Here is a 15015-nt window from a genome sequence, read left to right on the forward strand (position 1 = left end):
AGTGGCATAATCAGACAAAGTCAGTGTGGATTTATGAAAGGGAAATAATGCTTGACAAATCTACCAGAATTCTTTGAAGGTGTCACTAGTAGAGTTGAGCAGGGATAACAGGTGGATGTGGTTTATTTTGTCTTTCAGAAGGCTTCCGACAAGGTCTCATACGATTACTATGTAAAGTTAAAGTGCATGGGATTGCAGGTAGTGCCTTGAGATGGATTGAAAGCTGGTTAGCAGACAGGAAACAAAAAGTTGGAATAAATGGGTCTTTTTCTGATTGACAGGCTGCGACTAAAGGGGTACCGCAGAGATCAGTGCTAGGACTCCCAACTGTTCACATTATATATTAAAGATTTGGACAAGGGAACTAAATTTATTATCTCCATTTGGAGTTTTGTGTGCAGTTTTAGTGTCCTTATCTAAGGAGGGATGTTCTTGCTGTGGAGGATTGCAGCAAAGGTTTACCAGGCTGATTCCTGGGATGGTGGTACTGTCATATGAGGAGAAACTAAGTCAATTAGGATTGTATTCATTGGAGTTTAGAAGTGCGAGAGGGGATCTCATAGAAACTTACAAAATTCTAACAAGATTAGACAGGGTAGATTCAGAAAGAATGTTCCCGATGGTGGGGGAGTCCAGAACTGGGGTCATAGTTTGAGGAGAAGGGATAAAACTTTTAGGGACTGAGATGAGGAGAACTGTCTTCACCCAGAGAGTGGTGAATCTGTGGAATTCACGACCACACAAAGTAGTTGAGGCCAAAACATTGTGTAATTTCAAGAAATAATTTGATACGGTTCTTGGGGCTCAAGAAATATGAGGGAGAAGGCATGATCAGGATATTGAACTTGATGATCAGCCATGATCCTAATGAATAGTGGAGCAGGCTCAAAGGGCTGAATGGGCTCCTCTTGCTTCTATTTGCTATGCATGAAGGCATTTTAAGATGAGGTGGGGCGGGATTCTCCGATCTCCCAGCCGTCTGTTTCTTGATGGCATGCCATTCGCTTGGGACGGGATTCTATCTTCCTGCCGCTTGTCAATGGGATTTCTCATTGAAGCCACCCCATACCGCTGGGAAACCCATGAGCAGGAGTGCATTGCCAGCGGGCAAAGGCAATCCCAACGGCCGGAGAATTCGGCCAAGATATCGTCAACCTAATTTGGATCAATTTTACAACTATTTCTATTTTGAAGAAAATGGAAACTATCCACTGATCAAACCTATTGTTGATAGAAAATGTGTTTTGTCGGCAGACACTTGCATGGGAGAAAAAGTGTCTAATCTCATCTTAATTTGAGTTATTTTAAAAAAAGAAGGATTTGAAAACCAACAAAATCCCTCCGGGAATTTACTGGTGGAATACACAAACCAGAGCTGTTGGATTTAATGAAAACGAATCACAATATGCCTGGCCTCTCCTCACCTTCTGGAGAAACAGAAGGGAGGTGGACATAGGATGAAGTTTGTGAAAACAGAGCGAGGCAGAGGGAAGATGCATCAATTTTGGGCAGGTCAAATTAGAAAAGGTTGGAATAGCGATGGGAGTGAGTGGGGAATAGCAATGTGAGTGAGGGACTGCTTTAAGAAAATAAGGAGGCACAGTGGGTAACTGAATTGATGCAGGATGTGTTGAGAGTGAAGGAGGGGGGAGAGAATGAGAAGGGAACTAGCAGGAACTGTAATTCCTATTTTAGAAAGATAGAGGCGGGATTCTCCGGTCAGCAATGCCGAAATGGGGGGTGGTGCTGCTTTTGCGATGCTCCGCCCCCTCAAAAACATTGTGTACGCCGTCGGGACTGCCTCAGGATGCCACCTGAGGCCCTCCCCCGATGGGCCGAGTTCCCAACGGCGTGGAACACATCCTTTTTTTTCTCATGGACCCTGCGTGGCGGCTGCGGGCTGAGTCCAGCGCCGTCATAGTCGGGGAGGGGGTCATTCCCCTGGCAGGAGGGCCTTCGTTGGGGGCTGGTGCGGGGTTGTCCGGGGGCGGTGAGGCTGGTTACAGTGGGGCAGTTTTTGACAGGCCGCTGCAGGCCGCCGCCATGCATGGCCACGGACCCGGCAATTCTCTGGTCGTTTCCGCAGGTAAAGCCGGGGACTTTATGCTGCGCGGTTACTAGCCCCCCACCCAATGGAGGATCGGTGCAGCATTTGCGCCGTTTTTCCTGGTGTAAATCGCCACTGTTCCCACCCCGGCGTCAGCATTTAGTCTGCAAATCGGAGAATCCAACCCAGAATCTCTACAGTGCAGAAGCAGGCCACTCGGCCCATCGAATCTGCACCGACCCATGGCCAATGCCTGACCCTATCCCCATTTTGCTCACGAGAAAGTGGTACCGTAAACCTCGATGGCTCCTATTCCCACTACCCCACATCCTTACCGTTTCACAACTGTAATAAAATAAAGCAGAAACAACAAAAAGATCCGTTGGAGACAGAGGTAGAAGAAATATACTTTTAAAAGAGGGACCAGAGCAGATAAGGAGACCCAGAGAAAGAAACAGCAGCATAAATATAACAGTGAGGGGGAAAAAGAGAACTGTGAGCTCTGCCACAGGATATTCAGTAGTTCCTGTTCATGGGATGATTTTCTTTTTAGGACTTTCCTTCCTGCGAATTACAGCGTTCTTTAAAGTAGCTGGAAAGTCACAATCTACACACCCACAACTTCCTGAGATTTACTCCAGTGAGCGCCTTATTCTTCCAGACAGGAAACATATCTTTGGTGCAGACATTGCATTGATAAATCATGTTACCTGTGTTATTACCTTAGAATCCCCTGCAGACTGAACACCATCTTATTTTTAATCACGGTGAAGATATTTCTGATCACCTTTCAAAAGATTAGACCGTAGCTTTTGGAGAAATGTTTGTCCAGTGTCTCAGGTTAAAGGTAATGTTTTGAAACCCTACAGACTGGAGATTCACAGATCAGCCTGTCAGTCATCTCTCACAGCGACAGTGCTTCGTCGACACAATCACTTTCACATGGCGGAACTCCAGAACTACTCGTTGGATTATCTTACAACGCCACGACAGGAAGACTTTCTGTTGAAGTAATCAAAGGCAGTCACTTCCGAAACTTGGCTCTGAACAGGCCGCCTGGTTAGTGAAATGAATGTTCATTTACAACAGAACAGTTGCGGGAAATTCAGATGAAATGTTTATCAGCTTACCATTTTCTCCATAAGCTGCGCCATTTCCCCCATTCTCCCTTCAAGAACATACCCATGTACACATGTACGTTCTCCATGAGTAAACTTCGCTCCCAAGGCCCGTGTGGTGGAGTTTGGGGTCATACAAAATCTGAAAATGGAAGACAAGAAAATAAACCATTAGACCACCCGTTCTGTCTCACACAGTTCTGGGGCTCGATCCAATGGCCACGGTGCACCCGAAAAGCAGCTCGCTGCGGTGCAGCATGGCCGATAAAAGCCAGGAGACCCCTCCCCCGGGATCTACCTGGCTCTCAACACCTCGCGAGATTCAACGCAATCTCGCGAGAGGTTGTGATGTGAATCCCACCCACAATGAGCGGGGTCACGGTAAACCTCACTCTAATGTGCAGATTCCCGAGTAACCTGAGGCTTTGGGATTCAACCTCTTCGCCCCGGAGACCTCGGGCGAGCGCTGTTCAGCACTGACCCCCACAAATGGGGGCCAGATGGCACAGCACTCGTGGGGGTCTCCCAGTGGATCGGAGGCCCCAGCTTTATGCCCTTCAGGCAGGTTGGTCCACTGGCACTGCTGGTGCCACACGGGCACACTGGCAGTGCTAAGGTGCACAGGTAGCATTGCCAGCTAATATGGACACTGGCAGGTTGGCACTGCCATGCTGGCATTTTTAGCATGCGTGTGATCGGGCGTGGGTGTTGGGTGGGTGCGAGGGGGGGGGGGGGGTCCGGGGACCCTCCCATATTGTGTTCGGGTTTGTGGAGGCCAGGGATTATTTTGGGGGCCTTGGAGATCAGGATGCCATTTAAAAATGGCATCACGATCTCTCGCTACAACGGGGAGTTCCCCACTGTACAAAACGGGGCTATGTGTGGCCTCGGCCACCTGTTCCCCATTCAGGCCCCTTATTTACCGCGAGTCGCGTTGAACAGCCATGTGATTTTCGGCGAGTGCCGGGAAACAAGCGGCTAAACCCGTTCGCCAGGGGACTTTGTTCCCTTTTGGGAGAATCTAGCCCATGGGTCTGAGGCATCATAATACGTGGACTCTCCATCCACAACCCAGGCCACTTAGGGATGGGGATGTGGAAAATTCCTCTCTGTTTCCCTCTCCCCCCCCCCCCCCCACCCTTAGTCCAGAAAATCGCTTTGACCCTGCTTTATGTGATAGGATACCTATCTCCTTGACGAAGTGATCTCCGCACCAGCCAGAAACAGGTCCAGCTATCGCTTGAGTGAATTCAGCAAGTCAAATGTTCACTGAATGAGTCAGCAACCTGCTCCACAAGCTCCACTATTCCCTGGAAAAGACGAACCAGCTACCGCCCAACATAATTCTGCTCTTGCGTAACTTGTAACCATGACCCCTGCTCCTCTCTAATCTATCAGGTGAACTAATTGGCCCATGTAAACACAGTCTAGTCCCCTTCATTGTTCTAAAACATCGATTAAACCACTCATAAGTCTACACTTTTTTAAAGTCGAGACACAGCTCCTTGAGTCTATCTGGCTTGTTAAGATCTTTTAAACTTGGAATTTGTCCAGTGGCCTGCACTTTTTCAAAGCCTCAGTATCATCCACTCCCAACCATGTTAGGAAACCAAAGTTTGACGCTGTATTCTAACTTGGGCCTAACCAGCCTCTTGGTGCAGGACATATTGGCACGTTTTGTATTGTAGTCAATTTCTCTACAAGTACACCCCAGAGGCCTGTTTGATTTAGCTATAACTGTATAGCATTGGCCGCCTGAGACTGGTAGGCACTAAAAATCCAGATGCCTTCCTATCACCACAACCTTTAATTCTATTCCCTGTAGCATGTTTTCATATTTTGCATTTGACTTTCCCGCATTCATGGCACTACACTCTTCTAAGTTAAACATTCGGCCCTCCCACCCTGCCATATTGTGTTGGAGCTTGGGAGAGTCTGGGATCGCGTCAGGGATTCTAGCGATTGGGACGGCATTTGAAAATGGCTTCCCGATGGCCGGCGAGCAGAGTTCCTCAGTACAGAAAACATTCCTATGTAAGGCCTCGGCCCCACTTACACTGCTGAGGCCCCTATCGAACCCGAGTGCCGTTTAATAGCGTTGTGTTTCTTGGCGCTGTGAGTGCCGGGAAACACGAGGCTAAATGCGCTCGGTATGGGACTTTGTTCCCATTTAGTTAAATCGCGCCCGTTGTTTATCAAACACAAGTACATCTTGCTCTGCTGGTAATAGTTAAGCAGCCTAAGGCCCAACTCTCGCTCTGCTCTTGATATTCTTTCAGTCTTTCAGATCATAGAAACATGGAAGCAGAGAAAAGTTAGGGTGCAGAAAGAGGCCATTCAGCCCATCATATCTGCGCTGGCCAGAAAAGAGAAAAAAGAAACTAGCCGCTCATTTTAATCCCACTTCCCAGCACCTGGTCTGTAGCCTTGCAGGTTACAGCACTTCAGGTGCAGATCCAGGTACCGCTTAACTGAGTTGAGGGTTTCAGCCTCAACCAGCAACTTAGGCAGTGACTTCCAGATACCCACCCCCCCTCTCGGTGGAAAGACTTTGTCTCATGTCTCCTGTACCAATCACCTTCTATCATTACCCACCACCCCATAGTAAATAGCGAAGGCCCAATGTTGAAAGGAGACCATTGATTGAGGAGCCGAACTCCAGCTCACCTGAGACCTGATTATTAAGGGCAGTTGTATGCCACTCAGCTCCTCGAGCCTGCTCTGCCATTTATTGAGATAATGACTGATTAGACTGACTTCACGCTTCCCACCTATCTGACATTACCTTCCACTCCCATGGACGGCACGGTAGCATAGTGGTTAGCACTGTTGCTTCACAGCTCCAGGGTCTCAGGTTCGATTCTCGACTTGGGTCACTGTCTGTGCGGAGTCTGCACGTTCTCCCCCTGTATCTGCGTGGGTTTCCTCCGGGTGCACCGGTTTCCTCCCACAGTCCAAAGTTGGGCAGGATAGGTGGATTGGATATGTTAAATTGCCCTAAGCATCCAAAAAGGTTAGGAGGGGTTACTGGGTTATGGGGGTACGTTGGAAGTGTGGGCTTAAGTGGAGTGTTCTTTCCAAGGGCCCGTGCAAACTCAATGGGCCGAATGGCCACCTTCTGCACTGTAAATTCTGTGATTCCCCCCTTGCTTATCAAGATTCTATCCAGAGTCATAGGGTGCAATCTTCCGGTAAAAATAGTGCTGTTTTGGTCGCATTTAGAGGGCGTTGGCAGTTCTCAGCGCAGCGCCATCAAACAGGACTCTTTGTTTCTAGCCTCAGCGAGGAATGTCCTGCCAAGGCCGAGGCCACACTTACCTTCATTTCCTGCACTGCTCAGCTTGTCAGTGCAGGAAGGGATTGGTGCGCCATGTTTAAATGCTGCCCAATCTCTCAACCCCCAACACAGCCTCCGGCACCCCCCTCCAGCACCCCCACCCCTGATGTACTTGTTAGCTGGTCCTAGAGACCCTCCTCACTCCACCTTATAATGGCAGGACACCCCCAGGTCCAATCCCCGGCATGGGTAAACTGGCACCTGGACACCTTGACACTATCACCCTTAGCTGTGCCCCTGCCAACCTGGCAATTCCAAGGTGGCATTGCCAATGTTCCAGGAAGGCAGCTGGACTGTCAGGGTGCGACCTTGCTCAGAGCCCAACCACTCGGGCGGAAAGGGGGGTGCTAGCCTGGGAGACCCCTGGGAGATCCCCACAGTAAAAGGCCCATCAGCCCATTGTGTCTGTACCAGCCATCAAGCGCCTATCTATTCTAATACCATTATCCAGCACTTGGTCTGTGGCTTTGTATACAATGGCATTTCAATCATCTAAATGCTCCTTATCTGTTGTGAGGGTTCCCACCTTCACCACTCTTTCAGACAGTGAGTTCCAGATTCCCTCTGCGTGAAACTGTTTTTCCTCCAATCTCCTCTCAATCTCCTGCCCCCTTACCTTAAATTTATGTCCCTGGTTATTGACGCCTCATCTAAGGGGATAAATTTCTCCCTATCTACCCTATCTCTGTCCTTCATAATTTTATACACCTCAATCTAGCTCTGCCTTAAAAATATTTAAAGTCTCAGTTTCCACCATCGTTTGAGGAAGAGAATTCCAAAAACAACCCGCTGAGAGACAAAATCCACGTGAGAACCATGAATCAAACCTTGAAAATATTTTTTTCCATTTTTCTCAAAGAAATCAGTACTTACAAGAGTTGACAGTCGGGCTTGGAGGTGTCCATTTGATCAAACAAGTATAGAATGACATTGAGATACTGTGAAACAAGGATAGAAAGGATCCATTGAAATGAAGCCAGTGCCCATTGCATTGTCTGTGGTCTTTTTATCACTGCATCAAGAAATTTTCTTAACATTACGCCATTGTACAGTTTGCCTGAATCTGGGTCACTGCCAGCACATCATAAGTCACAGTTCTAAAATGGAACATTTTCATTACTTACAAAAGCCAATGTACACTGTGGGTATGTTCCACAAAGCAATGTTAATAAAACTAGAGGACATTGGCTCCCATGGCAACTATTACCGATTGTTGTAAAAACCCAGTTCAATAATGTCCTTTAGGAAACGAAATCTGCCGTCCTTCACGCTCTGGCCCACGTGTGACTCCTGCGGCACAGTAGTACAGTGGTTAGCACAGTTGCTTCACAGCGCCAGGGTCCCAGGTTCTATTCCCGCATGGGTCACTGTCTGTGCGGAGTCTGCACGTTCTCCCCGTGTTTGCGTGGGTTTCCTCCGGGTGCTCCGGTTTCCTCGCACAAGTCCTGAAAGACGTGCTTGTTGGGTGAATTGGACATTCTGAATTCTCCCTCAGTGTACCCGGACAGGTGCTGGAAGTGGCGACTAGGGGATTTTCAAAGTAACTTCATTGCAGTGTTAATGTAAACCTACTTGTGACACTAATAAAGATTATGATTATCCACAGGAATGACTCTTAACTGTCCTCTGAAATAGCCGAGCAAGCTACTCCGTTCAGTGGCAGTTCGGGATGAGCAACAAGTGCTGACCTCGTCAGCGGCAGCCACATTCGATGGAAGACTAATAAAGCAAAACGGAGTGACATCAGAGAGAGGCATTAATTGAGGGTGGCCCCATTGTTGGCTTCTGAGAGGAGGGAAACTTGAGATGAGGGAAATTGTTGTTGCTATGAAACAGGCTGGATTTTAGCAACCCTCTAGCTGGGGGGAGGGGCCATAAAGCGATGAGGGCCTAATTCTGCTCCTATGTCTTATGTAGGGGAGCCAGAGTGTCCAACATCATTCCACTGCAATGGCATTAAAGCAGCTTCAGGGAAGGTGGAGCAGGCTCCTCCTACCCTAAGGCCAATTGAGTCACTTAAGTGGGCAATTGAGGGACTCTTTCTGCCACTTTACCAGTGACAGATGGGCCTTTGGCTGCATGGGGATATCATCTGATGAGCCCCGGTAGCTTCCCAGTGGGCTTGGGTGGAGGGAGTCCTCCGATTCCAGCACTCTTGGGCCCCCGATGGTGACGGCTGCCTTCACAGCAAACTGCACCCTACACTCACCAACATGCCCCCCACCCCACCACCTGACTTACTGCATCTAACGGCCCCAGATTCCTGTTTGAAAAGGCAGTGTCCTTCCATGTTGTCCGCCTCTTCCAGCTGCAATGCCAGCAGTGTCCACTGTTCCTGGTAGTGCTGATGAGACCAGTGTGTTTCTGGCCCTTCGATTGGTCAGCAGCTTCTGGGTAAGGGGTTGGGGGGGGGGGGGGGGCGGGGGGGGGCACACTCCTGGTGACAACTAGTGATCTGCACGTCCCACAGAAACTGCAGCTAGGGTTTTTTCCCGGCTTTCTGGCCTGTCATGGGGTCTCCCTTGTCACGATAATTATCCAGCCTACGGTGTGGTAGCTGGCCATAAGATGGGAGATGGGCAAAAGTCTTCGAAAATATATCAGTCCTAATATACTGGGCTCACAATTCTGTGTCTGCATCCCAGACTCACAAAATGGTGGAGACGAGATTGTGGCCATTTCCATGTTTCCTGGTCATCCTGTAGAGTGAATAATCCTCATAACCGAGGTGAAATTGCGGCGGGGTGGAGACTCATTTCAACGAGAGTTCCTGTTTCACAGGCTCCAGTGAGCTTTGCTTATCAGTAGATTCCATTTCACTGAGTGGATAGGCATCCTATCCTGCATAAAGATGAACATGGCCCTACTGGGCCCCCTCGAAGACCAAGGTTCTTTAAATCAATGAATATTAGTCTGCTTCCTTGCTGTGGGGGTTGACGGGACCTTGAACTGGTTTCGGGATAGGGGGGAGCACAGAAGGGTGGAGCCCAGAGCTTCTGGTCGCCAGAGGCAGCTGCTAATGGAAATGTGCTTGAAACGGTGCTTGTGCGCGCCCATTCCGTGTAAATTAGGTTCCCGCCCATTAATCTTGTAAACTTTGGCGGGGTCAGACCTCAAGGTCAGCATCGAACCTGCTCCACGTATAACTACGGCCACCCAATGCAAGGGATTTAGAGGACTTCTGTAGTTAACATTAGACTGATTGTGATTCAGTATTTTCTGGGTGGTTGATTCAATGATGTGTCTTTCAAAACAGGTAATATTCCCAAAGGCCTGCAGTGACAGTGATGCTGAATTTTGATAACGAGCATCTTCTATCCTAACATGACAACAAAAGGAGACATCTTCAATTTGAAATGTTAGAAATGTGATACTTTTCACCAGCTTAAGTGGAATATTTTCAGAATAGAACTTTATATTTGCAAGGGTTATGGTGACATTGGACTCTCGGGTTTCGGCAGTCGCTCTAAGAGATGATATCTGGTTACCAGAGTGTATAAATCTCTTAATACAGTTAAGGTGCACCCATCACACCTGACTAACTGCATCCAGAAAATTGGACAGAGAAAACCTTTAACAGTATGTAATGAAGGCAACAGGGACCTCGTCCATTGGCGGGAGAGCTGTAGAGAGCCCTGTGTCCTCTCGTTTAGGGAAGGCCCACCATATTAAGTGTTACTCGGGCACTTAACTGGGCAACAGCGGGCCTTCCCTGGGATGACAGACCCTGAGGTCAGAAGTCATGCCCACCCAGAGATGACAACCAATCAGAGGCCGTTAGCTGTATTGAATGGCAGCACCAACCGGGTGGCGGTGGCTGCTGCCGATATGACACACACCTGAGGCCAGCCCGCATGTGTTCCCGGGAGTGGGAACAGGTGGCGGGAGGCACGGTGGTCAGCAGCAAGGATGGGGGTGTCTCTCAGTGGGCTCCCCTTCCTAATGCTGGGTCCCTTGTTCAGGCACTAGGTGCCTTTAAAATTATGGGCCCAATTCTGCATCCTCTGCTCATCAGCAGGCAACACCTGGCATTGGGCACAACTATTTTTAGTTTGCTAATTCATTCTTGGGAGAATGAGAACCTCGAGCATTTGTTGCTCGTCCCTAATTGTTCTGGAGAAAGTTGTGGTCAGCCACCATCTTGAACTGCTCCATATATGGTGAAAGGTCTCCCTCAGTGATGCTGGGGAGGGTGTTCCATGTATTGACTGAGCTATAATGAAGGAACTGTGGATAAAACACCAAGTCAGGATGGTGTGTGACTTGGAATTTTCAGGCGGTAATTTTTTTAAATTACTGGTTCATGGGATGTGGGTGTCGCTGGTTCGCCCAGCCATCCCTAATTGTCCACGGGGAGGTGGTGGTGAGCTGCGTCCTTGAACTGCTTCAGCCCATGTGTTGTAGGAATACCCACGGTGCTGTGAGGAAGGGAGTTGCAGGATTTTAACCCAGCTACAGTGAAGGAACAGCAGGGGAACTTGCAGGTGCTGGTGTTCCTATGCATCCGCTGGAGTGACATGGAAGTCCATGTTTGCCAATGCCCTTGAAAGGCATGGTGTCTGGAGGAAGGTAAACTGAAGGGAGTGATCATTCCAAACTTAAATATTGCCATCTGAATGACTTGGTTAGATGACCTATTCTGGTGAAAATGTTTTCAAAATCTAGAAAGTCCTGGTGATTTTGTTTCTTCATTGAAGGCCAGCATTTATTGCCCACCCCAATTACCCTTGAGATGTTGCTGGTGAGCTGTCTACCTGAACCAGTGCAGTCCATATGGGATAGGTACAACCACTGTGCTGTTAGGGAGGGAATTCCAGCATTTTGACCCAGCAACAGTGAAGGAACGACAATATATTTCCAAGTCAGGATGGTGAGTAACGTAGAGGGGAATTTCCAGTTGGTGGTGTTCCCAGGTATCTTCTACCCTTGTCCTTCTAGATGGTAGAAGGTCATGGGTTTGGAAGGTGCTGTCGAAGGAGCCTTGGCGGGTTACTGCAGTGCATCTTGTAGATGACACACACTGCTGCTACTGTGCATCGGTGGTGGAGGGAGTGAATGGGGTGTCAATCAAGTGGGCTGCTTTGTCCTGGATGATGTTGAGCTTCTTCAGTGTTGACGGAGCTGCCCTCATTTAGGCAAGTGGAGAGTACATAGAACATAAAACATTACAGCGCAGTACAGGCCATTCGGCCCTCGATGTTGCGCCAACCTGTGAAACCACTCTAAAGCCCATCTACACAATTCCCTTATCATCCATATGTCTATTCAATGACCATTTAAATGCCCTTAGTGTTGGCGACTCCACTACTGTTGCAGGCAGGGCATTCCATGCCCTTACTACTCTCTGAGTAAAGAACCTACCTCTGACATCTGTCTTATATCTATCTCCCCTCAATTTAAAGCTATGTCCCCCCGTGCTAGACATCAACATCCGAGGAAAAAGGCTCTCACTGTCCACCCTATCCAATCCTCTGATCATCTTGTATGCCTCAATTAAGTCACCTCTTAACCTTCTCTCTAATGAAAACAGCCTCAAGTCCCTCAGCCTTTCCTCATAAGAGTCGTGACCTGTACTGCGCTGTAATGGTCCATGTTCTATGTACTCTCCACTTGCCTAAATGAGTGCAGCTCCGTCAACACTGAAGAAGCTCAATGCTTCCACATCCTTCCTATAATGCGGCGACCAGAATTGCACGCAATACTCCAAATGCGGCCGCACCAGTGTTTTGTACAGCTGCAACATGACCTTATGGCTCCGAAACTCAATCCCTCTACCAATAAAAGCTAACACACCGTACGCCTTCTTAACAACCCTCTCAACCTGGGTGGCAACTTTCAGGGATCTATGTACATGGACACCGAGATCTCTCTGCTCATCCACACTGCCAAGATTCTTACCATTAGCCCAGTACTCTGTCTTCCTGTTATTCCTTCCAAAATGAATCACCTCACACTTTTCTGCATTAATCTCCATTTGCCATCTCTCAGCCCAGCACTGCAGCTTATCTATGTCCCTCTGTAACTTCTAACATCCTTCCGCACTGTCCACAACTCCACCGACTTTAGTGTCATCTGCAAATTTACTCACCCATCCTTCTACGCCCTCCTCCAGGTCATTTATAAAAATGACAAACAGCAGTGGCCCCAAAACAGATCCTTGTGGTACACCACTAGTAACTGGACTCCAGTCTGAACATTTCCCAACAACCACCACCCTTTGTCTTCTTCCAGCTAGCCAATTTCTGATCCAAACTGCTAAATCACCCTGAATCCCATGTCTCCGTATTTTCTGCAGTAGCCTACCACGGGGAACCTTATCAAATGCTTTACTGAAATCCATATACACCACATCAACTGCTTTACCCTCATCCACCTGTTTGGTCACCTTCTGAAAGAACTCAATAAGGTTTGTGAGGCACGACCTACCCTTCACAAAACCGTGGTGACTACCTCTAATCAAATTATTCCTTTCCAGATGATTATACATCCTATCTCTTATAAACCTTTCCAAGATTTTGCCCACAACAGAAGTAAGGCTCACTGGTCTATAGTTACCAGGGTTGTCTCTACTCCCCTTCTTGAACAAGGGGACAACATTTGCTATCCTCCAGTCTTCTGGCACTATTCCGTAGATAAAGATGACTTAAAGATCAAAGCCAAAGGCTGAGCAATCTCGTCCCTAGCTTCCCAGAGAATCCTAGGATAAATCCCATCCAGCCCAGGGGACTTATCTATTTTCACACTTTCCAGAATTGCTAACACCTCCTCCTTATGAACCTCAAGCTCTTCTAGTCTAGTAGCCTGAATCTCAGTATTCTCCTCGACAACATTGTCTTTTTCCTGTGTGAATACTGACGAAAAATATTCATTTAGCACCTCTCCTATCTCCTCGGACTCCAAGCACAACTTCCCACTACTGTCCTTGACTGGCCCAACTCTTACCCTCGTCATTCTTTTATTCCTGACTTATCTATAGAAAGCTTTAGGGTTATCCTTGATCCTACCTGCCAAAGACTTCTCATGTCCCCTCCTGGCTCTCTTTAGGTCCTTAGATTATCATAGAATTTACAGTGCAGAAGGAGGCCATTCGGCCCATCGAGTCTGCACCGGCTCTTGGAAAGAGCACCCTACCCAAGGTCAACACCGCCACCCTATCCCCATAACCCAGTAACCCCACCCAACACTAAGGGCAATTTTGGACACTAAGGGCAATTTATCATGGCCAATCCACCTAACCTGCACATCTTTGGACTGTGGGAGGAAACCGGAGCACCCGGAGGAAACCCACGCACACACGGGGAGGATGTACAGACTCCACACAGACAGTGACCCAAGCTGGAATCGAACCTGGGACTCTGGAGCTGTGAAGCAATTGTGCTATCCACAAGGCTACCGTGCTGCCCTTCCTAGCTAACTTGTAACTCCCAAGCGCCCTAACTGAACTTTCATGTCTCATCTTTACATAAGCCTCCTTCTTCCTCTTGACAAGTGTTTTGACTGCTTTAGTAAACCACGATGTGGAGATGCCGGCGTTGGACTGGGGTGAGCACAGTAAGAAGTCTTACAACACCAGGTTAAAGTCCAACAGGTTTGTTTCGATGTCACTAGCTTTCGGAGCGCTGCTCCTTCCTCAGGTGAATGAAGAGGTATATTCCAGAAACATATATATAGACAGATTAAACCACGGTTCCCTCGCTCGACCACTTCCTCCCTGCCTGACAGGTACATACTTATCAAGGACACGCAGTAGCTGTTCCTTGAACAACCTCCACATTTCCATTGTGCCCATCCCCTGCAGTTTTCCTCTCCATCCGATGCATCCTAAGTCTTGCCTCATCGCATCATAATTGCCTTTCCCCCAGATAAAACTCTTGCCCTGCGGTATATACCTATCCCTTTCCATCGCTAAAGTAAACGTAATCGAATTGTGGTATTTAAGATAAGGAAAAAGGCGCCGTGGATCACGCCGTGGTCCCAAAGGCACACCCGTGGGCTGCCAGTCCTGCCGCTGGCTGGAAGGGGCGGCTGCCAGGGGTGGGACTGGGGTGTCCCCCTGGGACCGAGGTGTCAAGCCATGGATTTCCATAGCCGCAGCGTGCAAGGCAGCCATCCACCGTGGCCCGTGGTTGCACAGACTGTCACGGGCTGACCCCCACCCTACGCCCCACAGGCAACCCCCTGCTGGCAGGGCATCACGCAGCCCGCCCAAGGACGAGACCTACAGAACAACGGTACTGAGTCTTTGCCTGCTCTGCCTCGCTGCTGTTAAGTGCTTTCTCTTTTTCATTTCTGTTTCTCCACAAGTCCTTTCCTCAGGTTCAGGTTGGGAGTAGTTTTCATATCCACTGGCTGGGCGTTGATCTGGTGGGGCAATTAGTCACTTGCCCTTTCGACACGCAGTCGGTGAACTGTTGGCCCAGATCACTACCCAGTGATAAAGATGAAAATTAACCTCAATGCCCAAGCCACCACTGTTGCCTCCTGCGGGTAGTCGTCAAGCCTCATTTTGATAG

The 15015-nt window shown here is 48.6% G+C and overlaps 1 protein-coding gene across 7 annotated transcripts in view; it reads left to right on the forward strand.

Moving 5' to 3' along the window:
• Positions 1–15015, forward strand: part of LOC140403830 (synaptotagmin-16-like) — a 278502-nt gene that overhangs the window by 245619 nt on the left and 17868 nt on the right. For all 7 annotated transcript variants that reach the window (XM_072492050.1, XM_072492058.1, XM_072492004.1 and 4 more), the window contains one exon: positions 2917–3106. In XM_072492050.1, coding sequence (XP_072348151.1) covers positions 2917–3106 — 190 coding nt within the window. The remainder of the gene's footprint in view (positions 1–2916; positions 3107–15015) is intronic.

Source organism: Scyliorhinus torazame, chromosome 2, assembly GCF_047496885.1.
Source record: "Scyliorhinus torazame isolate Kashiwa2021f chromosome 2, sScyTor2.1, whole genome shotgun sequence".
In the NCBI taxonomy this organism is placed as follows: domain Eukaryota; kingdom Metazoa; phylum Chordata; class Chondrichthyes; order Carcharhiniformes; family Scyliorhinidae; genus Scyliorhinus; species Scyliorhinus torazame.